The 27,753-nt window shown below is 40.4% G+C and overlaps 2 protein-coding genes across 5 annotated transcripts; both read left to right on the top strand.

The window, feature by feature from the left end:
• The first annotated feature begins 4,487 nt into the window (after positions 1-4,487).
• On the top strand, positions 4,488-18,640 carry tgm8 (transglutaminase 8). The gene is made up of 15 exons (XM_083892894.1): positions 4,488-4,572; positions 7,932-8,102; positions 8,860-9,111; positions 9,211-9,329; positions 9,595-9,723; positions 9,819-9,996; positions 10,304-10,439; positions 11,661-11,770; positions 13,831-13,946; positions 14,175-14,301; positions 14,466-14,635; positions 15,047-15,221; positions 15,297-15,463; positions 16,659-16,792; positions 16,969-18,640. The coding sequence occupies exons 1-15, from the start codon at positions 4,548-4,550 to the stop codon at positions 17,114-17,116; spliced, it is 2,157 nt and encodes a 718-aa protein (XP_083749020.1). The 5' UTR covers positions 4,488-4,547; the 3' UTR covers positions 17,117-18,640.
• A 397-nt stretch (positions 18,641-19,037) lies between these two features.
• tomm34 (translocase of outer mitochondrial membrane 34) lies at positions 19,038-26,059 on the top strand. Of its 4 annotated transcripts, none has more exons than XR_014592887.1 (10): positions 19,038-19,150; positions 20,306-20,451; positions 20,611-20,710; positions 20,922-21,074; positions 21,736-21,947; positions 22,082-22,229; positions 22,902-23,028; positions 23,326-23,455; positions 24,927-24,957; positions 25,740-26,059. XR_014592887.1 is itself a non-coding variant. In XM_083892997.1 (8 exons), exons 2-8 carry the CDS (start codon positions 20,319-20,321, stop codon positions 23,425-23,427), a joined length of 975 nt encoding a protein of 324 aa, XP_083749123.1. In that variant the 5' UTR covers positions 19,163-19,326; positions 20,306-20,318; the 3' UTR covers positions 23,428-23,902. The 4 variants fall into 4 exon arrangements, 1 of the variants encoding a protein (XP_083749123.1); XR_014592888.1 differs by lacking the exon at positions 19,038-19,150 and adding an exon at positions 19,163-19,326 and having other exon boundaries at positions 21,736-21,908; XR_014592889.1 differs by lacking the exon at positions 19,038-19,150 and adding an exon at positions 19,163-19,326.
• The last annotated feature ends 1,694 nt before the right edge of the window (positions 26,060-27,753 follow it).

The raw sequence follows: 27,753 nt of genomic DNA, 5'->3' as shown, positions 1-27,753 counted from the left end.
ATGTTACAAATGCATGAATTTGTAAGGGTTTGCACATCTTCCAGTAACAAAGACTGCATTGTTTAAATACTGCGAAGCGGAAAAAAATTGATCTTGGTGGTTTCCTTAATCTGTCAACCAGCACTTAAAGGAAGTGCTAAACGGCAAGATAACAACAGATGCACAGTGTTATGGTGCAGCACTGAATAAAGATACAATCGGCAAATATTAGAAATGGCTTCAATCATTTTAACAAAGAAGATGATCAATTAATAATCATCCAAACGTGGTGTGAATGTTGCTTGTTGTTTGGGGGGAGTGAGTGACCTCCACATGAGAAACAGGAACGGTTGAGGTCAAGGTGAACAAATATTAATAAATGTTTATCACTAGAAAATATCTCGTCACATTAAGCAACTCCCTCTGTCGTGGAGGTTTAATCTTTAAAATACACTGTAGGGATTTTTCCAAAGTCACATACAGTATAATTATTGATCACTCCCAGTTCGCCACCTCCTAGTTCACAGCATTCCAGTTGAGAAGTTGGAAACCCTTTGTTTTTGGAGTATAGAGAATAAATATACACTCATGTTTATGACTGACTTCATGTCAAACTAATAAGACATGTGCAATAAACTAATAGTAGTTCAAGATGGTCATGCTTGCTCAAAGTTCTCCTCTGTGCAAGCTGAGATGTTATCTGTAAATATCCATTTTAATGAGTTTTAAATAAAATGTGTAAAATGCTTTATGTGATTTCTTCAACTACATGCGTTTCCTAAGGGATACATGTTTACACATTACAATAAGGGTCCAAAAAGCATTCAGTAATGGTCAACTATGGTTAACTAATGCTTAGGCACTAATTAAGAGTTAGGTCAGATTACTAATGTTAATTAATACAGTATGTGGTGAGAAGGCAGGGAACTAAAAAAAAGGGAAAGCTCGCCAACGCGAGATGTGGTTTAAGTTAAAATACACCTCATATTAAATATGAATTGGTTCTAAAACATCAATAAAGGCATTCATACAAACCTAAAAACGAATCAGGGCAAAGTGGATAGATGAAGGCTTGTGCAGGGGAGTGATTCACCAAAGGAAAACAACAAAATTACCAGGTAAACGTGCCATACACTCTCAGTGAAGAAAACCCACACCCAGGACACAGCAAGACAAGACGGGAGGATGCCACCACCAGGTCACCAGCACCAACACCACCACCGCCCTACTGCAACTGAAAAGGGAGGAGAACAACAAATTAGGGCCTTGCACAAACTCAAAAAAAGAGAAAAGAAAGAAAACTCAGAGCCTAACAAAACTATAAGCATGGGCAGGTCACAGGCTTAAATTACCAATACATCACTTAATAACTGCCCAATATAACAAAAGAGGAAGCTAAAGAAAACAAAAACTAAATTACCTCATATACTAAACAAATCCCCTAATTAAGCCAAGGACACTAAGATGAATGCCTTTTTTGCAGCAGCAGCAGCAGCAGCAGCAACCGACAGTCACACTCATGAGAAGAGGAAGGGAACATCATTTACCTGTGACCACGCTAGCATTAGCCACCAATCAACAGCAGCACCGACATGGGCGGTCGGTGTATCGGGGCGCTTTGGACGACGCCCTACCAATTCCCTAACCAATTCCAAAGATCTTAGTAGCCTACTAATATTCCTTTCAGCCGTCTCTGCCAGCAAAAGTAGTTATTATCAGTGTTCTACACATATCATCTGTCATTGTCCAATCAGAATCACCAGATTCAAGTCATGTTTTATGGTCCCGCCTCTTTTGGGGCGATTTGATTGACGTGGAGAAATCGCCCCATCATTGACTCTCATGTTAAAACCTTTTTTTGTTTTTGGAAAAATTACTGTCAGTGTTTAAGCTCAGTGTTTGTATCACTCGGGGTTTAACTGCAGGTTAAACTTCACGCAAATCAGACAAAATAAAAACGGTTTTGTGTAAGAAAGTATTGTTCTATGACGCGTTTAGCAACACATCTAAAGATCAAATTCTGCACTTTCCTTTACCCTTAATTAATAATTTGACCAAAAATAGAATGTCATGACATTTGCTCGGATTATTGATGCATTTGTAAATTGAATTATTCGTTTTTGCTCAAACCCAGTAGTCCAGTGTCACTTGGCCACTCCTATTGACTACAATCTAGGGCTGGGCGATATGGCCTCAAATCAATATCACGATTTATTGAGCAGCTCACCTCGATAACGATAAATGAACGATAAGTTCGAAGTTGCAGATGATGTTATCGTCTAATTTACATTATTGACCCATTTGCCCGATATAAGCATGTGCGCCGTGACACACAGATATCAGTACTGACTGTGTGTGTTATGTTTGATATGTATACGCTGAACATGTCCAAGTGTCTTAAAGGGACATGAGCATACCGGTAGCCTGCCTACCTACACACACAGCCAATTATCGAATATATCGACAACGGCAAAATGACATCCATTATCGTCGTAAATTTTGATAACAATAAATTTTTGCTATATCGCCCAGCCCTACTTCAATCTCAGATCGAGTATTTCAACTCACGAGAGTCATGGAGCATGGCAGAGTGGTGGTCAATATGCGTGACCAGTACACAGACACTCCTTATGGTCTGGTCAATAAAAGGGCACACCAAAATGTGGACTTTTGTCACTTGTCAATATGCCACAGATGTCACAAATCATGAGGGAGCGTGCCATTGCTGGGCTGAGCTTTACAGCTGTGGCAACACAACTGAATGTGCATTATTCCACGATTGACAACCAGATGATGTCCATGCGTCGCCGGTGTACCGCTCTGCGTGAGGCTAATGGTGGACACACACGTTATTGAAGTTTGTGAACTTGGATCATCGACCCCCATTGATGATCCAAGTTCTTCCTGCCATTACCCCAGGACTTTGGTTTTGAAATTGATCCTAATGCTCGCAAATTAAAGCCACTTTATTGATAAAGTTGTACCGTTATGTTGGATTGTTACTCTGTTTCGTCACATAACAATAACTACAAGTTTTACTTTGTGCGTTGATATTTTTGTTGAGTGTATATTACATCATACAACAATAGATTCATGTAAATAATTGTTGTTTATGAAGTTGCCATCTAGTGGACACAAGAAGGACTCAGTTAATCATCTAACAACAAATTGATACCGTCTTGCTTTATGCACCTATTGAATGGGTCACCTCAATTATTATTAGAAACAATTGACCCCCACTGAAATTTTCTTCAGGAGCCTCCACATGAGCACCAACCATAACACAGAGAGAGATGACAACCACACCATCGCACACAGGGAACAGAGCAGCACCCAACCCACAACACAACACAAATGCCTTGAGCATAATGGCCAAATAAAAAGGACAGCAGCGTGCGTAAACTACCTGTCGTGGACGCAAACTCTGACCCGGAAGTGACACAGGTGACCATGGGAGCACAGAGGAAGAACCGGTGGGCGGACTCATATATATGGGTGGACTACGGCTTTTGTATTGGCTCACCTCAATGGTTAGTGCTGCTGGTGAAGAATGGAAACCATAGCAACCAATGTAAACAAAAAAAAGCTACCTGATGACTTGCACAGCACAGCATTAGTACATGATTCATTAGGAGCTACATTCATTGTTTATTAATGTACACCATATAGCAAATGATTAGTAAATGCATCATTTGACTGTTACTTAATGTTTTTATATTTTAATTATTCACTCCAAATAAACTAACTTCGAGTAGTACACATGAATTAACTGCTTATTCATGCATTAACAAATGCCAAATAATACATAGTGATTGTTATTATATTATTAAACAGTTAAATAATGTACTAACTAACATGAATTAATTTATTGTAAAGTGTTACCAAATGGGGTATGTTATTATTTTGACAATATACTAATTCGGGGTCGCGCAGTGACCAGGCTTTGCCCACTCCTGCAGATCTTTCTGAGAACGACTGAGGATGTCTCCTGGTCATTCCAGTTCGTAACTGTCTGGGTCATGAGGTAAAATGCATCGCCCTGCGTGCAACGCATGCAGGAACACGAAACTGAAAAACAGAGAGAGACACCATTGTGGAGCTGAAAGGCTTAGTCAGCGAGATGTTACACTCTGCAGCTTTAAGACGGTGCACAATTTAGCTGAGGTTCTGCCACACGGAGAGCACAGTCAGCTGTAGTTGTTATTGTATCGTATACTCTACAATCCCACACCCTTATGAATATTTACCAGACAACATGTGACTTGACTAAGTATCACGCAGAAACCTGGATCACATGATTGTTTTATTTGACAAAAGCGACGTTGTTTATTTGATGTGATGACAGTGTTTACACAATTAATATGTTTCAGAGGGTTGCAACCAACACCCACAAGTTCACAAACCAGCCTACCAAGATATAATCGACATGCATTTGAAAAAGGGTGGGGCTTGACAGGTATTTAAAAAAGAAAAAAAAATCCATCTGCACCACGTTACCTGTCAGAGGTGCAGAGTACCAGCCAGATTGCATTTTACTGAGGGGGACAGAGAAAGAGGGTGCTGGAAGAATGACAGAAGAGCTTAAAATGTCTGGTGAGTATGCCACTTGTTTTTGCAGTTTGTTTTTGTTTTGTTTTTTTCACAAAGGTATTGGTTTTGGAGTAACTTTAGCATTGTTGTGTGGGTCTTTGTGTGGGTCTTTGTGTCTTTTGGTCTTTGTGTGAGACTCCACACTCAAAACATTATCCGTCTCTTCGAAGTTTGGCATGTAATTTCCAAAGGTGTCGACTTGTTGAAGCAGGTTTTTCTGCTAAAAAAAAAAAAGAAGTCACATGGCGATGCAACAGCGCAAAAGCTACTTTTAACTCAGAGTAAAAGTGTGTATATCTACATGCAACGTATACAACATTTAGGAAGAAATGATAGCTCATTTTAGAGCAAACCATCCCATGACACCGTTGTAGACTCAGTAAAAAGGTTGCTTGTGGGGTGGGTGTGGTAACTGCAGATAAATAGTTTAAAAACTATTAATGAGTTATGCAATGAAGTCAAATCCATCCAACAGGAAAGTATCACAGAATGACCAAAATTGTTATTTTAGGAGGTTTCAAAGAACCCATACAGGTGTCTTCTTTGATAAGTAAAAATGCTATCAAATAACACATTACTTGTTTGAGCATTACAAACACATGTTTGATATTGACTCAATGACAGTTTGCTTATGCAAAGCTCTCAGTCACATCATTCCAATTCAAATGCCAGTGATCACAGAATATGACAAAGCTGGTGGTATTTATTTAGAGAAGATGCATTCATCTTCTACAGGGACGTCATTGATACTCACAGATGAAGCAGTCTCTCGTCTCAACATTATCTTGTTTATCTACTAAAATCATACTCAAAGCAAAAGCTTTCGAAAACCACTTAGACGAACGTAACAGTGTGTACAAAAACACCACTCTACAGATGAGCGTAAACTGCACTGTTTACACGTAACCCATTATGATAATCACATTATTATACACATTTGCTCTTTATATACTTTTTCTATTTGTATATTATGTACACCTCACGCACACACAAGGACGTTGACAGCCACGCCCATTCATGCAGCGACACCGGAAGCGAACGCGGGGCTGCTGCTTGGGAAGGTGCGGTGTGTATGTAGTGAAGAGGAGACACACTGGAGTATACGTGATGCTGCTCAAGCAGGGGCACAAGCTTGAGCACAAAATAAACAAAATATTATAATTAAGCAGGAAACAAATTACCGTTTGTGCCGCGAGTGGTTGTTGTGGTCCGCCATCTGGCCGCGTCTGTCCGGCAGCGAGAGGGAGCCGTCCAGAAACGGGAACATATTTATTTGTTTCCGGGCCTAATTGGCCTAGTCCATTTTTTTGTATTTCTTTGTTAAATCTGCTTATTTTTAATATTGAACAACTTACTTACTTTTGTTTCACAGTCTGTCTTGTTATTTATGTATTCATTAATTACAAGCCTGAAATTAAATTTTATTGTCCATATTTTCACTCTGACTCTGATTTTTCTTGGCCAAACCCACTTCCACTCCACAGCATCCCCTCAGCTACCTTCACAGTATATATAAACTGTATGTGCCTATAGTAATTGTAACTGTCCTTTGTTTCTTTCACACTGCTACTGTCTTCATGTTGCTGCAACAACCACATTTCCTCATTGTGGGATTAATACAGTCTTATCTTATCTTAAGAGTCTGTGTGCACATACCCTCAATAATAAAATCATGAATGTCATAACTAAACCTAAATCTTTCATCAGAGGATGAAAAAGCAGACTGTTAGCAGAGATCAGGAGAGTGGCCCCCCGATGGCCTTTCAAGACACTTTTTAATTGGCCTCTCCCAGGGCCTGTGGAATACATCCAAAACTTATAAGGAGTTTCATTTATTTATTTGCTACAGAGGTCTGACATGTGTACCGGCATGTCATCTATAAATGCTTGGATACTGCAACTGTGTCCTTAAATGAACCGGACCTGTTATGTCTTGTCTCATTGACACACATATTTCTTCATTACATAATTGTAGGTTGGTGCCAATTTACATTATGGCGTGTTTATTTTTTCTCATCCAACCACTCTGCACCACACCCTGCCTTAGAGTTACAGGCAAACTCGGTGACTTTTTATTTGCTTAGGTGAATTACTGATGCCACATTTGCTTAGGTGAATTACTGATGCCACATTTGCTTAGGTGAATTACTGATGCCACACCCTCAACTGAGCTTTATAAAAATTGCCCACAACTTGCTCAGCACCAGGATGGTCTCTAAATGTCATTATTTCCATGTCCAAATGTACCAGAGGAGAGATTTCTGGTCAAAAACCATCCAGACATCAAGTTAAAGATTTCCCTTTATTAATGGAGCAGCAGCTCATTAATACAGTTGTAGACTGTATCCATAAGTTGTCTACAACTACAAATATTTCATATGATCTGGTGTCTCTTTGATTAAATTTACCTCTTAAAGTCAAGTTGGGTTTTATTTTGATTGGGAGTTTTCTGCTGAGTGTGTTCTCACAATCGTTTTGCTTGACTATCCTGTCTTGTTCTGTCTTGTCTGGTTGACACACATATTTCTGCGTTACATAACCTCACATTGGTGCCATTTTGCATAATTCCATGTTCATTTATTCTCACCGTCCTCCCACTCTGCAACAAGCCCTGCCAAAGTGTTTGGCTACATTACAAGCCAGAACAGTGACTCACTTGCTGAGCCAGTTTGCTTGGGTGCTTTGAGGTCACCTCGCATCTTTTTTTTATCCACAACTTCCTCAGCACCAGAATTGTATCTATTTAGAATACAGCCCTAAATGGATTGGCGTTTTTTTGTATCCATTGATGGATGTTATATTATTTTGTTGGCAAAGAAGGACACAATTTATACCAGTAAACATTTTCAGCTGAAACAGTTTGTTCAGTATGTATTTCTTCGCAAGATAAATGGTGCAAAGGCTGTGTATAAAACAAACATATCGACCACACCCACTTTAATCTGAAAATCCTCTCAGGCACACCCAAACTTTTGAATCATGACTCTGATCAACACACGAGCCGAGGATCAATAATACCCAAAACATATTATTGTTTTCATGTGATACAAAAATTCAGTGCAAATTCATAACCAGCCTGCATATCTTTCGACACATGGGTGTGGTAATTACAGCTGGACTCCATGTAACTTTTGAAAGGTTTAGCTTCACAACAAATATATATATGTATATATAAATTACCTGCTATATTAGGTCAAATAAAAGAAAAAGAAAAATGAAATTGTATCTGACTTAAAGGTATTGTGTAATAAATGATAACAGGCATTTGTTGATGCCTGTTGCTCTTCTTCAAGAGAGATTCTGCTTGTGGGCTTGTGGGCAATTTAATTTTGACTATGCTTCATTTTTTTTCCCACTCTCAGTTTTTAAGGAAGTGGAGCTCAAGATTGAGCGCAACAACACTGAACACCGCACCTCTGAAATCACAAACAAGCAGCTGATCGTGAGACGAGGCCAAGCCTTCACTGTGATCCTTAAACTGACAGAAGCTTTCCTACCCGACCGTGATCCGCTCACAGCTGTTGCACTGACCGGTCAGTCATCAAATGTTTTTTTTTTTTTTTTTTCACTAATTATCTGATTTAGTAGAACAATTACTGCCAGCTCTTTTGACCACAGTGGTTAGCTACTGTACATTCAAATGATGTGTGTACTTGTACTGAAATGATGATCATGTTGTTGATATTTCTTGGAAATATCAACAGTAGAAAGACAATTAAGTTAAGTAATTAAGTAATTAAGTAATTAAGTAATTAAGTAATTAAGTAATTAAGTTTTAAAAGTGAAAGTATATAAAAAAAAGTGAAGAGTTAGGGTTGAGCCATGGTAGCTCAGTGGTAGGGCAAATTGTCTTTCAACTGGAAGGTTGTGGGTTCAATTCCTTGCTCAGCTCGTCTATATATGTCCTTGAGCAAGACACTTACCCCCATGCTGCAGTGGGTGAATGGCAATACTGTAGTGTAAAGCAGCTCATCAAGACTATAAAAGCTCTATAAATACAGACTGTTAAGAGAAAAAGGGGTTACCAATGATCAGGAGAGGGACTCTAAATAAAGGTGCAAGACAGAGCAGTTACAGAGTAACAGTATGAATGTCCTCTCCAAACTCTCTTGCGCAATTTGTTCCAGTCGCTCCATCCATTTCCCTAAAGTTGGTTCTCACTTTTACAAGTGCATTATAATAAAGTATCACAACACTAAAACTACACACTGGTCCTTTAAACTCATTTCATGTTATGGATGTGTGGGCGTATTAACCCATAAGTGCTTGGCTCCCTCTTCCTGTCTCCAGGTGTCCTACCGTCCGAAGAATTTGGGACAATCTCGTACTTCGGTATCCCAGATGTGGAGCGTTCAGCATCAGCAAAGGGGGTGTGGAAGATGAAGCTTAAACCGAAGTCCACCCCCAAAAAGGGCGTCTTGCATCTGGCCATTACTCCATCAGCTGACGCTCCCATAGGAGAATTCATACTGACCGTCAAATACAAGGGCGAAGAAACGTTGCTGGCGATGCCCCAGTTGCTTTTTAACCCCTGGTGTGAAGGTAGGTTTATGATGTCATTAAAATAGTTTCATGTATGTAAAGTAAATAAGCAGTTCTATATCATTCACCTGCGTCTTTATTATCCCCATGTCTTTGTAGGTGACGCAGTGTATCTCCCTGATGAGGACGAAAGACAGGAGTATGTCATGAACGAACATGGAATCATCTTCAGAGGAACTGCGCTGTACAACTTTCCGCTCGTCTGGGACTTTGGACAGGTATGCCCGGACAAGACCTGCTGAACTGGTTATCCACAGATAACAATAGACTACAGTCACCAAGAGTTAGAAGGTTTTAGAAAGTAGTGCTGAAATCTGTGGATTACAGAATTACGGAGTAAAAAATCTTTAGTTGAGGATATGTTTTAGGCATGTCCAAGAATATGGCTCCATGACACACAGGAGCCACGACTACTCCTCGAACGCTGTCACGATATCTATCAACGCTTTGTCTGTTTGCTAAAAGAGCAATGTTTCTATTTAGTTTGAAGACGACATGGTGAGGATTTGTATGATGCTACTGGATGTCAGCCTCCATCACACTGAAGACCCAGCTCTTGATCGTTGCAATCGTTGTGATCCTATCTACGTTGGCCGTGTGATCAGCGCCATGGTAATTGTTTTTTTTGGTTTTTTTAATTATAGCAGAAAATTCTGTGCTATCAGCAGAATGAAAAGTAATTTAATGAAAAACGTGTGCGTTTCCAGATCAACAGCGTAGATGACAATGGTGTCCTGGAAGGAAACTGGGGTTCTTCATATGAGGGTGGTTTCTCACCCTCTCACTGGGATGGCAGCCACGCCATCCTCAAGAGATGGATAAATAGTGGCTGCTCTCGGGTCAAGTACGGCCAGTGCTGGGTGTATGCTGCTGTAATGTGTTCAGGTAACGAAAAACTGCAAAACACAACATTATATTATGTTATGAAGATCTAACCAATTATGCGTTATCATTAGCTGTGCTTAACACGGCTTTACATGCTTTTCTTTAATTCAGTTTTCATTTGGTTGGTGGCAAATGCATGTTTTTGTGAACTATATGAGAAAGAACACAGGTAAAAATAATAATGTCATTATTATGATACAGAGTTCTGCTACTTACAGAGTTGTATCGTTGTCTGCTTATTGCTGTAAGAAACTACCAAACGGTCAGTCCATACTGCAATGACTCCAAACTCGCTGTTCTGTTACAGTGCTGCGTTTTCTGGGCATCCCCTGCCGCGTTGTCACCAACTTCGAGTCGGCCCATGACACCAACAAGAACCTGATCATCGACACGTACCACGCCGACTATGGCGTTGTAGAGAAAGGTTCCCCTGACAGTGTTTGGTGAGACACAACAATATGGTTTGGCCTCCACTTCACTACTGCTACAATCCCAATTTGCTGTTGTTCTTCTACCTATTGAATTGTATTGATCTTAAAACCTAAAACATCTTGGTCATGCACAGATGCATTTAGCATGTGAGCAGTGGAAGGCTGTTGATTTGGTTGCTCAGTTTGGTAAACAGACAGTGAAATGTTCTGTTCTACTGTGTCACGGATTTCAGTTACAGACCAGTGGCATTTCAAAAAGGCGAGTAAATCCCTTTAAATCTTTATGTCAGATTTAAGAAAAGAGGCCATTTATCATCTCAGACCTTCATAACCACAGCTATTTCTACAGTAATTGTTTTGCCAGTGCTATGCCAAGTTATTTACAGTGTCTTACTTGTTTGGAGCGTTGTTTGGGTGTGGTGACAGTGTGGTGAGAGAAAGACCTGTTAAAGAGGAACTCCACCCGGGTTTTGAAGCCGACTCCACCCAATGCCTGGTTTTGAAAATCTGGCAGTGGATAGGGAGTTATCAGTGAGTAGGGAAGGGAAAGAGGGGTGAGTGAGCGACACTGGGGGGCGTGATCATCGAGTGACAGCAAACGCAAATTGCAGCCAATCAGAAAATAGTATTCACTGTTGCTGGGCAGAATGGACGCGCTGTGCTCAGGTTCACAGCTCCACAGCTCGCTTCCACATGGCTGCTCAGCTGGAGTTGAGACGATGTTTTTTGGGGTTTTTTTCGTCTTGCACAGAAATGTTTCTACCAACCGAATAAACAGGAGCACGCTGAGCTCGCAAGGACAATTTCTGTGATGTAGTCAAGTGAAATACGACGTGGCGTCAACACGGGAGCTTTTATTCTGAAAAAGTAAACCGGATGTTTTATTTTCCTACTTCCTCTGCTGCACATGCATAGAAATAGATGTCACGCTAATAGGCAAATTCAAATGTAATGGGAGGTGCTCGTCCAGGAAGGCAAAACATACACCCATTTTAACACAAAATATGTAATTTGAATGCAAAATTACAAAGAGTTGGACCTGGGTCAGTACTAGATAACCATATAAACTAGTTTTTACCTGAAAAAAGTGGTTTATGGGTTTAGTTACTCTTTAATGAAGACTAACATCGTTGTCCATTTTGGAGAACAGCTTTAGTGTCAATTTCTTATCTACCATGGTGCGTTCGAGTGTCCTGACTTGCTACGCACCCTGAATGCTCTGTTGTGTTTCAGGAATTTCCATGTGTGGACAGAGGGGTGGATGAAACGTCCCGACCTGTCAGACGATGGGAAATATGATGGCTGGCAAGTTTTGGATCCAACACCACAGGAGATGAGCAATGGTAACAACTCCCTCTCTTTCCCTTTCACTTTAACTGAGACACATTCTCCTCCTTATTCTGATGGCCTCGTTTCTGCTCCTAAATGCTGACCTCAATCTGCACTATATTGCAATGTTTCCACTCCACACCTGTAGCAATGCAGCCCAGTGACATTTTTTTTGCCTTCTTTGAAATTACTGCAATTATGATTGGTTATGAGCTTTCTGTATGGTGTTTGCATCCCCCTGTGTGAGCATGGGTTTTCTCTGGAGAATCCAGTTTCCTCTGACAGACCGTTACAACCGAAATTGCACAACTGATTGACGAGTTTCAGGTGGAGGACTGTTGTTCAGAGCCACAGCAACTGAGCGCACCACCACAGGGGACCAACCTGACCGAATGTATCACACGTGTCAAACTCAAGGCCCGGGGGCCAGATGTGGCCCACCGCATCATTTTATGTGGCCTGCGAGTGATTAATTGGTCTTAAAAATCTGTGTTAAAATAGGTCTATGCTGCTTTAAGGCATGCATTGACCATAAACTACATTTCCCACAATGCATGGCGATTGCGTTACACTCTTAGAAATAAAAGTGCTAAGTAGAACCATATAAGGTTCTTCTGCTTGTCCTCATAGGAGAACCCTTTTTGGCTCGAGGCAGAGCCTTTATATAAACATTCCACCTGGAACCCTTTTGGAGGGTTCCACCAAGAACCCTTTTAAAACCCTTTATTCAGGAAAGGGGTTTTAAAGGGTTCTCTGGATCAAAATGTTCTCAAACACTAATGGTTCTTACTGGAACCATTAGTGTTACTAAGAACCCTTGAAAAAGGGGTTTTCAGAAGCAAATGGTTCCCGGTAGAACCTCAGCCCTTGTAGAAGGACCCTTTTGGAACCCTTATTTCTAAGAGTGTACCCGCAAAGTGATGGCACCGCCACTAGATTGCAGTGTATCATTGTATATGCATCATGTGACGAGTGAAATAAGTAATACATACAGAAAGTTGTTTATCAATCAAGTAGTTACCTTTATTTTACATTATATTTGGTTACATTTAGTTACGTTTATTCTGTATGACAGTTACATCTGGCCCTTTGAGGGTAACCATTATGCTGATGTGGCCCTCAGTTAAAATGAGTTTGACACCCCTGTATCAGGAGAACATTTTAACATTCATACATGCACAAACAGGAGACAGATCCAGAGTGCCGACAGACTAGTCAAGCACAAACACTCTGAGTAAATGAAGCCCTTGCTGTTGTAACTTGTGCAAGATGAGACCTGTCATTGTGAATAGATATGGGGTTCCTGCTAAAAGATGTCATCTTGACAAGAGTATACTATGTCTCAATAATCCCGATATAAACCGCTAACTTGGCTGAGCACAGATCATGTTACCATTGTCTTTCAGTCCATCTCAGATCAGCCCAGACAGCCCATTTCTGTTAAATAAAAGTGTCTTTGAAGGGACTTTTCTGGCAATGTGGTTCATACATGCAGCGCCTAAGTAGAGCAGGAGCATGCTTTGCTTAAAGGTGAACTTGTATACCTCTAGTCCACACCAGTGACAGCTGTGGCTGTGGGCAATAGCTTTAGGTTGCCCGTCCATGTGGAGAAATATACGTAATTTGTCTGTAGCCACTAGCCATTATGCTGCGATGGATGGCTAATGATAAGGTAATCAAAACACTGAAGCTGAAGACATTCCAACATACACTACGTATATGGACAAAAGTATTCACACTGACCCTTACACCAACAGTGACTGTAATGATGTATTCAAAAACACATACAGTACTTTAATGTGGCGTTGGTCGCCTGGCTCACAATCTCTGTTCCGGCTGCTATGTAGAGCATGAGCTACCCTTTCTGAGCTGCCCCCCTGTTACTGGTCAAAATCTTCCATATCTGGCCAGATTCAGCTGTCCAAACACCAAACAAAATAAATAATTAAAATGAGGACAAAGTGTGAAATGTGAAAAACTAATTTCTCTGGCATTAACAAGGTAATGGAATTAAAATGTGGACAATTGTAAACAAAACATTGATTTGTTGTATTTGTTTGTCCTTTTTGTGTAGGCTTGTACTGCTGTGGTCCAGCCTCAGTCAAGGCCGTCCTGAAAGGAGACATTGACCGTAAATTTGATGTCCCGTTTGTCTTCGCTGAAGTTAATGCAGACTGTGTTGACTGGCTGGTCAGTGAGCAGATAACCACATGAACATGACACTTAAATATATATATATAATATATAATATGGGTGTAATCATCCTGAAACTGATCTATCTATTATATTTCAGGATTATATTTTAATATTACACCACTTTTTTAAGAAGATTTTAGTAGCTTTGGTAGGACCACTTTAGGATGACCTTTAGTTAATCTTAAATTCTTTTATTATTTTGGTTGGTGTATTTTTTCTAAGGTTTTTGCTGACGGGTCAAAAAAGAAGATCTTCTCTGATACCAAAAGAGTCGGTGCTGCAACCGTCACCAAGTGTCTCGGCACCGACAAGAAGAAATACATCACGCAGAGATACAAGCACAAAGAGGGTGAGCTCACTTCAGGTGTTCACACTGTATGTACAGGAGCAGCTTTGAGAACTGCTGCTGTGCAGTATGACGACAGAGATATTGACAAAGATATGAACAAAGTCAGAGATTTTAATAAGGGCGTCTCACTGAATAAAGGTGACTCATCAAATCTGTGCTCATAGGATCAGATAAGGAGAGAGCTGTCTTCAAGTACGCCCGCGCCAAGATTGAGGAGTGGGACGAGGTTGAGGAGGACGAGGACGAGAAAAATGAGGAAGATACCTCTGGAGTTACAGTTGTAGTAACCCCTGATGTCGAGATTCTACCCCCAATGACCATGCGTTTTGAAGAGGTACATCACAGAAGCTTAAATATTTTTGATCTCCTTTTTTTTTTATTTGACTGTAATACATGTCATTTCCTTTTTTTCATCCAGATTCATTTGGGGTTGCTTTAGGTGCATTTGTTTTTTGTTTTTTTTATTGTGATGTGGCAAAATTATGACAGGTACAGAACTTTGAACACAACAGGTGTCTTGGTGGGTCGTACTGATCGGGTAGCAAGCAATGTGTCAGAATAAAAACATTCAAGCAGGGTTTAAGGAACTTAAATGTGATGGAGATTTTGTCCTTGATCATCTCAAGTTTCCATGGACTGTTTATAGTGCTGGTCTGGATCGCACTTAATTTGAATGGCTGACTGATTCTTGTGGGATAAGTCAGGGAATGACTCAACATACAGTCAATGTCCTTTCATTTCTCAGGTAGACAAGCCGAGAAACGGTAAGGACGTGAACCTGAGGTTGGTGCTAAACAGTGAGAGCAGCGTTGCCAGGCCTCTGTCGATCGCAATCGCTGTTCAGGTCATCAAGCACAATGGTAGACCAACTGAGAACCTCCAGAAGGAAGTAAAGGAGGAGACACTGAAGCCTGGGAAAGGTAACTCTTCTTTTGCATACTAGGGGTTACAAGTCTAAAAACTTCATGTAAAGTAGCTTCCTCCATCTCTTCTAGAACTCTCCATCCCTATCCTGATTCCGTTCTTGACCTACCACAAACCGTTGTTGAAGGGTGCTAGCATGAAGGTGTCAGCTATGGTCACAGACCTGGATAAGCCAGATAATGTTTACCTGGCTGAAGACGACATTGTCCTGATTGAACCTTCTATCACCATCAAAGTGGTAAAAAAAAAGAAAAAAACTCTGTTTATATTCTGATATATCACTAACTGATGTCATTTGAGGCAGAATTCTCACTGGCAGGTCAATGGGTTAGTGGTATTGTGCAACACAGCGAGACATCTGCCATTTGTTACACATTGTTGCAGTCTTGTGAGGAATTTCTGGTGTGTTTTATTAAATTTACAAGGCCATGAGGGAAAACCATGAGCTTTCCCTAAACCTAACCAGGTGCTGGTTGTGGCTAAGCTTAACCACAGGTTACTCACTGTGCCTGACCGAACAACATTGGCTTTATTTCTAGCTCCGCCCTTAAGAAACTACCACTGTGCTTGGTAACGCAGTGGAATGGTTCCAAATGATGTAATGATATCTGCATGCTAACCAAAATTTGAGACCACATAGAGTGAATGGGTCAACTGGGCCAAATTTGGAACAGAGCATTGTGTGGGATCTGGTGCATATGTATATGAACATCAGACTGATGTAGACCCTCACAGAGTATCAATGGACATTGTGCCGGCTCACAGTGAGCACCGAGCGTCCACAGACGAAAGACTGTTGTTGTTGAAACAGTGGCCGTTTCTCACTTTTCTGTGTGACGGAACACAGTTTTAAGATAATTTGAGGCGAGAAATTGGCCATTTAGAGTCTAAACATGTGCTGTGTGTGTTAAGATATGACGTATTTATAGTTTGGCAGCGGCGTTATCGGCGGGGATCATCTCCGCGTCTGTGGACGCTCGGTGCTCACTGTGAGCCGGCACAAAGCAGCTTCGCTCAGCCTGTCCTGAGGACCAATCGCAGCTCTTGCCGTCTCCGTTGTCCCTTGACGGAGTGACGGACACTTAAAAAATATTCCGTGCAGTCGGAGACGACGCAGAGGCTCTTCGACAGGCTCTACGTCGACACAGAGGACTCTGCGTAACCTACGCAGAGCACTTTACGCAGAAGTATAAATTGGGCTTTAGGCTGGGCCCTGGCACCCTGCGGAGGAAACTCATTTCGGCCACTTGTATCCGCGATTCTCGTCCTTTCAGTCAGTACCCACAGCTAGTGACAATAGGTGAGGGTAGGAACATAGATTGAGAGTTAGTTATTAATTATTATATTTTGGTAATTTTTCTTTCTCCTCTTGATCGAGTTGGGTCGTGTTGTTTAGGTGGCTCAGTGTATGTGTTATGATGTGTGTGTTCCAGGTTTCCAGTGAGGTCAAAGTGCACAAGTCTGTAAAAGTGCATGTCATTTTCAAGAACCCAGCAAACGAGAAACTGACGGACTGCAAACTAACTCTGTCAGGAGGTGGACTATTAAGAGAAGAGGCTTTAAGCAAGTAAGTGTGTGCGTGTGTGTCAGGTATGTGCTTTTCGCAATAAACCTTAAATAAAGTGTTTATTCTAAAGCTAGTTATCAACTTTGATACATTTAAGGTTGATACCAATCATTTTACCACATATCTTTGCAAATGAATATGACAGTTGTTTACCTTAATGGTCATAATACTTACAGTCTTCCAGACCTGCCGCCAAACTGCCAGTTCCGTATTGGAGTCCTCTTTGCTCCCTACAAGAAGGGAAAGAAGACATTCCAGGCCAACTTGGACTGCAAGACCTTCAGAGACATCAAGGGCTCCTGCGCTATCACCGTCACTGGCTGATGCTGAGCAACAATCTGAAACAAAACATCACTTGCATAGATTTCTTTCTTTAATGCTCACATTCGAACACAATTTAGTTTACTTTGGGGATAACATGTATGCAAAATCTCATGATTCAGCTTTGATTCTTGGGCTCACGATTTGATTGAAAATCAAGAATGATTCCCAAATTGATACTATAGGAGAAAGTACTTTCTGCGAATGTTCCCATTCCACTGCAATAGACAAAGAAAAAAAACATCTTATCCAAGTGCTATCTATGCGAGCTGTTCTTGCCTATGTACGCTCCTTCTTGCCCATACAAGTTTTTTTTGTTTGTTTTTTTTATCGAAAATGTGATCAAATGGCTACCATCATTGAATCAGTTTCTCTGTGCCTCTTTGCTAGTGGTCACTGATGGCACAACAACACTACCACTCCATCTACAACTTTGATGACTCCAATTACAGTAATTAGAATTGATTCTTTGGAATTAAAGACTCAGTTTGACTCCATGAAAATACGTATGAATCCAAATAATGTGAATCACTTCCCCCCCCCCCCCCCAACATCCTCAGTTTACATGTAACGAGTTTTCAGACACATCTGCATATGGTTTGGAATGGGTTATGGGTTGGAAACCACAACTTACAACTTTTGCATATGCATATGAACTTGTAATGTGACTATGTGGTGCATACAACTGACATCATGTGTTAACAAATCAAATCTGAGTTTGAACCCATGCTTTCATACATGAATTAAATCAAAACAACCCTGTCACATTTTTCACTGATCTCACCCCAGCTTCTCAGAACACAGTGACCTCTGCTGGACACAGTGTAGTGCAGATGCAGTGATCATCTCCAGTTGAACTGTTCTCCATTCACCCAAATAGAAACCAAAACAGTGCCTGCTCTATCTCTCTTGTGGTGCCTTTAGTGCTGAGGAAAACATAGCAAATGTGAGCTCTTCTCACAGCTTCTTGGTGGTAAATTGTAGTTTCTAATGAGATTGACTTCATTGTTCAACTGATCTGTGTTAATTCATTTTTAACATTTTATTTTATGTTGCTGGGGGTTTTCTGTTTTACCTCATCACTCTGGATATGGTGTGGGGCTGTCCCCTTTCAAATAACATCTTTAATTCTGTTGTATGGTTTACTCCAGGGTATTTGGTATTATAAATGAGAAAATACTGGGCTGTGAATGATAGCTATGTTTATGATTCTATGTCTGTGATGAGTGTGAATGTAATCATAATACAATACCCAAAAAAATAAATAAAACTGGTGATTGCTGCATATACAGTGCTCAGTCATTTATGTTTTTCAGCAGACTTTGTCACAGTTTTGCTACTTACATATCCTATCCTATTTGGGAAAAGTTTAAAAAGGTTAAAAAAAAAACATGGCACAGAACCTTAATAACCACAGTGGATATACTGATGTTTTTTTGTGTATCTATATATTATTTTCATAATCAATTCATTGTTCAATTATTTTCTCCATTAACCTAGACATTATGATGTTCCTGTATGTCTTGTTTTGCCCACAAACCAAAATTATTCAGTTGTAATTATTTCTTTGTTATATGTCGCAAAGAAACCAGAAAATATTCACATTTAAGAAGCTGGAAAATCAAGCTTGTTAATTAAAAAAAAACATACCCGTTGCTCTTACCTTTTGTTATGTTTTTATTTTGTTGTTGTACGGCGACCTTGAGTGTCTTGAAAGGCGCCTTAAATATAATGCATTATTATTATTATTATTATTATTATTATTATATAAAAAAAAAGCCAAGATTATCAAAACCGTTGACGATAAACCGATTAATAACTAATATTGTTTATAATTTAATGTTCGACTACGGTCAAAGGTCCTACACCTTCCATTGCACTCGAACGCAGCGTCAGAATGAAGCGAAACTGATACGGAAGGGAGGACGGAAGGAGCGCATGCACACCAGCACCATCCCCACTGTACCCGCACTGAAGTTACCAGAAGCAGTCGGCAAATTCCGCAGCCTCCACCACGAGTCCCCGCAGACAGCAGAGGTACACGGCGTGTGTCTCAACCAGTCATTGGTGTCAGTGTAGTGACGGCGAGCACACAGAGGGGGGAAATATAGCTTCGGTTACCAGGAGTCTTGTTGACGTTTCTGTCGTTTGTGTTTTGAAGAGGAGGGGTTCCTCTGCCGGGTTATTTTGTTCGCACACTGACCGAGCAGCCGGTAAGAGTGTAAAGAGAGTTTAGCTTCACAGCGTTAGCACCGCTAGCCCCGGCTAGCCCGTCGCTGAACTAGCTTTAGCCCATTGCAGCATTCGAGATGCTACTCGAATTAGCACAGCGTAGCTAGCCAGGCAACTCGGCTAGTAACCGGCAAAACGAGCGTCGGTTACAAACTCAAATGTATGGCTGTAATCACCGAGTGTCTTTTTATTTAACTAAATAAGTTATTTAAAAAACAAAACAGTCACAAACGATAAACAGGTTTGAGTAATTGTAAGCAGATCGGTTACCAGGCTGCAACTAGTAAAGCTAACCACCTTTAATGGTCTCATCAACTATCACTACTACTTCTAATGTGCTGTTAAAACACTTAATATCGACGTGTAGTAGAAGACACTGTGGGTGTGATCTGGGGTCATTGTATAGTAGTTTAAGAGATCTCACTGAATTTACAGTTAGGGATGCAACTGGCCATTAGTTGCCCAATGTGTTAAAAAAAATGACATGATGAGATCTGAACCATTCAGCACACTCTGTTAAAGCTTCTCAAATGTGATAAGATATCGACAGGTTGTTGTTTTTTTGGGGGGAGGGTCATTTGTCTGTAAAGCGAATAACATAAATAATATAAATACAACAAACCCCTAGCTTTAAAGAGTGTAGAGGGCATAATTCAATATGTTCTAGTCCTGAAGCAACCCAGAGAAAGCACTTGGGAATTTGTATGTGGATCACCACTAAAATCGAATCTCATTCAAATCAGCTTTTGCATTTTACATTCCCAAATGTCTTCTTTCATTCAGTTTACTGTCATAGAGGAGCAAAGAAACCATAGCATGTTCACATTTAAGAAGCTGAAATGGGCTTATATTTCAGCAGCTATGTCTTTAGGTCAGAGGATGTGTCTGTATCCATTATTGCTGCATTATTTTCCTGCACAGATCAGATGGTTACCAGTGTGTCTTCTTTTCATGTGACAGCTAAATAGAAGAGATGCCTCACAAACACAAATCGCAGAAGTCCTGGATGGATGTGAAACATCAAGGAAATGACTGTTTTAAGAGGGGCCAGTATGGAGAGGCCATCAGTTTTTACAGTGAGGCCATCAAAGAGCTGGAGAAGTCCAGTAAGTATTAACCGTTACCTCTGGATCTGTGAGAAATCATTGCTATAAACACAATGTAATGGACATCCCAAGTGAAATGTATCTATTCAGAATCTTGCAATGTTGAGGCATTTATGACGTCATGCTCCCTCTAACCACAGTGTCTTATTTCTTGTAAAGGTAAAAAGAATCCAGAGGATTTGGCCATTTTGTACACAAATCGTGCAGCCAGCAACTTGAAGAGTGGACATTGTGGGGAGTGTGTGAAAGACTGCAACATGTAAGTGTTTTTTATTTGGACAGGTCCACCAGCTTATCAATTCACTCCATGTCCTTTTGTTATTGAGAGTCTGTGATTTTCTGTTTTCAGGGTGTTTTGTTTCTTTGTTCTTTGTTATTTTTTAACTTACTATAAAACGATGATTGTTTATAAGAAAAAATCTGACTGATGTGGTTCTTATAACTTGTAATCTTAACATGTTTTGCTTCAGATCTCTGGAGTTGTCTCCATTTAATGTGAAGTCTCTGCTTCGCCGTGCTGCTGCCCATGAAGCTTTAGAGCGATACAGGCAGGCATATGTGGACTACAAGACCGCTCTGCAGATCGACTGCAACATAACAGCCGCTCATGAGGGAACCAACAGGTACTTGGTCTGAAAACCAACTCAGTGGAAATCATATGCTCATGTCACAAATCAGAGACTGGTGAGAAAAAAGGGTGAAGGGGTCTGAGAGCACCACAAATGAATCCACATCTAGGGTTGTCATTGATGGACTTCATCAAACCATCGTAAATTTAGATGCCAGACGATTTTGGTCAATGTTTTTCATTTCATATGTACATAAACAATTTAACCAGCTAGTCAGTGTCTTGGTGAATGCCATGAGCATATCACAGTGAATACAAGACTTGCATGGTGCAATATAATGTGTATGGTAGGTCTGGGCTGCTGATTACCTGATTGACAAGGTTCTGATTCAATGCAAATGTCTGATATGCAAATGTCTGATATGTTCAAGTTGAAAATATACAGCTGAGAAGCACATTAGAAAGTTTAAGTAATTACCAGGTTTTCCAGCAGAGGGCAGAGTGAGCACAGCTTGGTCTGCATCCATTCCCTCTTTGCTCATGAAGATCAGTCAGAACATCAATTGTATGGTGTTGGTTTCCTGTTACCAATACAGACAAGTTTAAGCCAGAGAGAGTGTGCCACAATGAACATATAACAAGACATTTCGCTTAAGATAAGATTCTGTTAATTAGTTTCACCCTGTGTGTTTGTGATTTATTTATTTTTTTAACAGAATGACAAAAGCACTCACAGAGGCGGACGGTCCCTTGTGGAGAGAAAAGCTTCCTCCCATCCCCACTGTTCCTCTGTCTGTTAGAGAGAAACTGACCCAGCAAACTGCAGGCAACACTGTCAAACCAAACCCAGCACCACAGCAGAACAACATCGGTGAACCCAAACAGAATGGTAAGGACATAGGTTTTCAAGAGAACAGAGAGCTTTCAGGTTTGTTTTTTATTTTAAAAAAATCTGAAATTACCAACATTCATCATGATAAGTGTGGATTGGAAAATGTTGTTGTGATAACTCTTTTGGCTACGTGGTCCAACACTAATCACGTTGTTCTCCCTTTCTGTCAGCTCCCAGTGGTAAAGATATAAAGAGAGCGCAGGCCCTGAAAGAGGAAGGCAACGGTCTGGTGAAGAAAGGAGAGCATAAGAAGGCCATAGAGAAGTACAGCCAGAGCCTCAAGTTCAATCCCACTGAGGTCACCACCTACACCAACCGGTGGGTGTGCTCTTAAGTCTTCATGCATATATCTACGCCAATACCTGCTGACACTGGGCAATAGGCGGGGTCCACCCTGGACAGGTCACCAGTCCATCGCACGGCAAACACATAGAGATGACCAGTGCTTCATTTGTATATCATAAGGTGTCAACAAATCTCCAACTCTCTCAAATGAAATGTTAAATTTTAAGGATCACCATGAAATTCTTGGGGGTTATTCTGTCAATTTTATTTTTCTATATTATTTTCAAACTTTTGTTAATGTATATATATTTTTTCTATTTGAGAGGTACCGGGTCGGCCCAAATAAGTTCCGGAACGCAGGCAGGTCAAAACCAAGAGGTTACAAATGAACTCCTGGAAATGACCAGCTGCTCATTTGTTATAAGCAGACTGCATTCCTATGTAAACTTGAAATCTCTCACTGCTCTAAATGGCAACTGATGGTGTTCTGAGGCATACAGGAGTGTGAACAAAGTCGCATCCTTTAGATTTTCAAGGAAAATCCACCCTGACTCCATATCTACAGGCCATTGCATGCAACAGGGGGGGTGCACACGGTCTAATCTAAAAATTCACATTATGATCTGGTCATTTATTGGTGTTGAAAACGGTTGACGCACGACTAATCTTACATTCCAGAAAATCACATTTTCCTTTTTTCTGCAGGGCGCTATGTTACCTGTCAGTGAAGCAGTACAGAGACGCAGTCAGAGACTGTGATGAGGCTCTGAAGATTGACAGCAGCAACATCAAGGCTCTCTACAGGAGGGCTCAGGCTCATAAAGAACTTAAGGCGAGTGCTTCAATCTTCATCACTGCTCTTCAATTTCTATTCTCACCCAGAGCAATCAGATGTTACGTTTCAGGAGAGTCTGTCTGGAGGTTTTAAATGTAACGACAAAATAAAAGAATTTCCTGCTGTGATAAATGTTCCTATTTCCCCTGAGAGCTTCTCCTCAACAGTATTCATCTGTTTGCTAAGTGCTCAGCTCCTTCAAAGTGCAACTCTCAAGTCTGTTTGAAAGTTTTTAGTTCAAACCTTCAACCTCATTCAGTTGTAAACTTACGATTCTTCGCGTTGTTCCTGCAGGACACTAAAGCCTGTGTCGACGACCTGAGCAGTCTGCTCAAAGTGGAATCAAATAACTCTGCAGCCCTCAAGATGCTGCAGGAAGTGCAGAAGAAGAAGTGAGGATGCATCAGGGAGTCTGGAGACAGCGGTAAGGATATGTCACTGCACTGTGAGGAGTGAGGAGGATGTGTTGGTGGCTTTGTCATCAGACGGCGTACAAAGCGTACAAGCGGTGACATGATTCAGTCACTTTAAGTCACGTTAAGACACTTCTGGAAAATGTAGCTCTGGGTCGATGGGTGGAACTAATGGACAAGCGCCTTGTTCAGCCTTTGGAATGTTCAAGTTTAAATGACACACATCATATCTGATAATTAACCTCAACTAATATTGTTTATGAAGCTTAAATGCAGCAGATGATTGAGCGTCATGTGATGCCCCTGCTTGGAAATACAATTAATGTTATTGACCGTGAGCGGTGCATGTGACAAATTATCTTTTTTTATCATTATTATTATTTTTGTTTTCAACCACATCACACTGTTTCATTATAGAATGTAACATTTATGTAAAATTGCCTGTTCACAATCTTTTGGGTCAAACAATTGGGTCACACCAGCTTCCCTTTGCTGATAATGACATCCCAAATCCACACTATACTATATTTTTGGCCCTCCTTTTTTTCTCTCCCCCTTTTTCCCATAAGCATATGGTCGAGTCAAACAAGAGTTGAACCATTCTCAAGGCCCTGATTTAATTTGATATCAATTACTTTAGAAATATTTCAGTTTCTAAGAAATTCTTCACAGAACTACTGGATCTCTCAAACCTGGGGCATCATGTAAAAGATTAATGATTACATTAAATATTGACACTAAAATAGCAACATTGATGCATTTTGTATTTAACATGACCACACAGTGCAACTGTATAGTAGATTAGTAGGTGATAATTCAAACCTGAACCGTAAAACCCCCATTTGAGTTCAAATTATGCAGCCTAGAAGCTCCACAGACCATTTGAACATTGTGAGTGCAGCTTGTCCTGTATCCAGGCCACTTGTGCTTTTTGTGCGTGTGCGGTGACAGTGGAGGACACAAACAAACTAAACTATCCTAAACAGACAAATGACACCAAAGCATCAGCACTAACAAAAAAACTCCAATAACAAAGCTCTCCTGTGGCAGTACAACAAAACAGCTGTTCTGTAACATTAGCGTTATCTGGGTTCATCTAATATACTTTGAAGATGTGGAACATGATATGAGGTAATTTTGGATTCTCCATGAAACTACAAAGAGGCCTTGAAATTGACAACTTGTGACTCGCTGCACAGCTTTTCAGTCAACACAAACAGGAAGTAGCTGATGAAAGTCGTGTGTAACAATAAATAAAAAGATTTGCCCAACGTTTGAGACATTCAGATGTGACGGAAGCTGAAAATTTAAGAATAACTCGAGTTATTTACTGAAAATGAAACTGATGTTCAAATCTACGTGCTTAATTTTATATAACTTGTATTTTAACACAGGTGATCATTAAGGTTTGGTCTTTGATTAACAAGTAAACAGCTTCTTCTTTTGTTCCCCCTCCACCCCCACATGCTGTTCTACACTCAGGTCACTCACCGATTTATGCTGCAGTTCCGAGGTTTGAGCTCATCAGTGTTCTTCATCAGTGGATTGATATTTGAACCCATTCAGACCTGGTTTTAAACATCCATCCTGAGCGATTAATGGTCTATAGAATGTCATGAAATGTTGAAGAACTTGGACCATTCTTTCAAAAAAACCTGGGAATGATGATGTTCTTGAATGTCTGGTTTTGTCCGTAAATCAAAATGATTAATTATATTAAGCAAAGAATCCAAAAAATATTCACATCTAAGAAGATTAACAATCAGAGAGCTTGTTTTAATTATTATCGATTACTAAAGTAGTTGAATGAATAGCTGAATGCATCCTCAGATAGGTTTTTGATCATCAGACATTTGTTGACCTTGCCCAGCTAAAACACACCTGATCAAGGTCATCTTATGTATATAGATATGACAGTGTGCATTTGAATACAGGCCGACAGAAATGAGATCTCATCTTGTGTAGCGACAGGATGCATTTTAATGCCAGGTGTAAACTATCATACTTAGCTTATGCCATCAGATCAAAGGACTGAAGGATGGATGTTAATACCAGGGCTGTAACAGGGGCCTTTGCATTCATGCTGCATTCAGGTCACATGATGTGGAGTGAAGAGATATTTCTAAATAATTGGGGGGAAAAAAAACGTTCTGAAATTACTAGTGCACTTTGATATTAGTGACTGACATCTTCAAACTTCCATATGACATGAGTGCAGCATCAAATTTAAACATGGAAGTGTTCTTACCTTCTGTCAGGTGTCCGTACTGACGCATATCTGTTTACTTCCTTTAGGATCAAAGTGTCGGTTTGATTGTCTGACTGAAAAGACAAATGTGAACCAAGTGAAACAGTCCTCAGACGTGTCTTCATTTCATGTGTGTCGTGTTTTTTCCGTTTCCTGTTATTTCACGGATTACGAAAGTGTGCATGCTGCTCTGGATTCAGCCTCTACGGTATAAGCGTACGAGCCTGGGAATGTTGTTGAAAGTTACCCGTTTATTCACGTCGCGTCAGGTGAATCAAGAAGCCACCGGAGCGTCTTTATACTGACTCACCTTTCTGTTCCTGTAAACTTGTTTGTATTGGTTTTTCCTCATTAAACTGAATTTTAAATTTCAGGATTTTGTCTGCTTTCTATACATTATCATTTAAAGGTGAAGTAAGTAGTTTATAGTGACATCTAGAGGAAAGGCTGAAAATTACAACAAAGAACTGCTCCTCTGCTCACCCCCTCCCTTCCCTGAGCGCTACGGTATCCTCAGCCGGTCAAATGTCGTCCTCGTCGTCTTTCTCCGTGTCAGCAGATGAGGTTCGTGAGGCGAGGGAGAGGGCGAGCGGGACTTCCGCTACAAGTTAAGAGACGCTTGTTTTGTTCTCTCGCGTTTGTCCTTACAGGCTCCGGTAGAAACATGGCGTCGTGGCAATGCAGTAGCGGCCCGTGACCATGTTATTTTACATGACTTTTTGAAACACTACGAAAATGAAACAAAGAATATTATACAGCGACTAGACAATGCAGGAGCACATGATATGTATACAAAAGTGGATTTTGGGTCATATAAACCCATAAATACTACAGTGTCCCTTTAAGTGCACAGTCTAGAGTGATGACTTAGAATAAAGCCTGGGAACAGCTAACCTGGCTCTAATGTGCACCAGTGTGATTCTAATTAACTTATTTCCAGTTTTTATTAGGTGAATTTAGGGTCTTTCAGGTACAGACATTCCTTGTGGGAAAGATGCAGCACCTGGTTTTAGGACATAGATGCCTGAACCCTGTGTGGCAGTAAAAAAAAAACCAACCAAATGAGACTTAACATTTGCATGTTGCTGCATTAGCATAGAAACACTTGTATTTGCATTTCTGTGTCGCAGGTGACGTAAACGACTTTGCTCCTGTGCTGAATATTTTTTGTCTTAGTCCTGCGCCTTAACGTCAACTTTTGCCGTTTCATTTTCTGTCCCACCCCCCCCCCCCAAGATAATCTTGTGACAAACCTGAGGCTGGATATATCGACCGAACTTCATATCAAACAAATCTGTACGACATGCAACAGAGTGTGAAGTGACAACATGTGACATGAACAGGCAGAACAGGGCTGATTCAGAACTGATAAAACCTTTATTTCACTTTAAATCGTCTTTTACATTTTTGTCCTGTTTATAACATGTAAGGTGAAACTAGAGCTGGAATTTTTTTTAAAAGACATACACAAATCTAGTATTACGTCAACCAGGGGCGGGGGTGGGGGAAGGCGTCGAGGGGGGTTTTCTTCATATTTTTTTTTGTGTCATTTTCTCATTTATCGGCGTCCTTGAGCTAAAATCTAAATTTTCACAACCACGTGCGCTCTAAGCAAAAAAATAAAATAAAATAAAAAACCGTCACAGAAGCAAACTTTTTTTTGGCGGGGGTGGGGGGGTTGGGTTGGGGTGTATTTTTTTGACATTTTTTTTTAAGTTATTTTTATTTTTTTAACTTTTTTTATTTTAAGCAGAATACTGGTCAGTAAAAACAATGAGTTGAGATACCAGATATACAGACAGGCTCGGTGCCACATTCACTACTGCAATGGGATCATTTTTTTCCTTATAAAGCGTAGAATAACTGCCTTTTTGTTCAGCTATAGAGGAAAAAAGAGCGGCAGGGAGGGATTTTTTTTAACCTTTTAAAACTTCAGTGCATGAAAAAAAAAATTGTCCCCAGCTAAAGGAAAAAAAAAAAATAACATTGAGACATGACTTTTCTACACCTACAGAGTGGAATGTCAAGCTGGTTAATGACAAGGTTATTGTGACACTGAGT

The sequence above is a fragment of the Microchirus variegatus genome, assembly GCF_963457635.1.
Source record: "Microchirus variegatus genome assembly, chromosome: 7".
In the NCBI taxonomy this organism is placed as follows: Eukaryota; Metazoa; Chordata; class Actinopteri; order Pleuronectiformes; family Soleidae; genus Microchirus; species Microchirus variegatus.
This window is presented reverse-complemented; position numbering and strand designations above follow the sequence as displayed.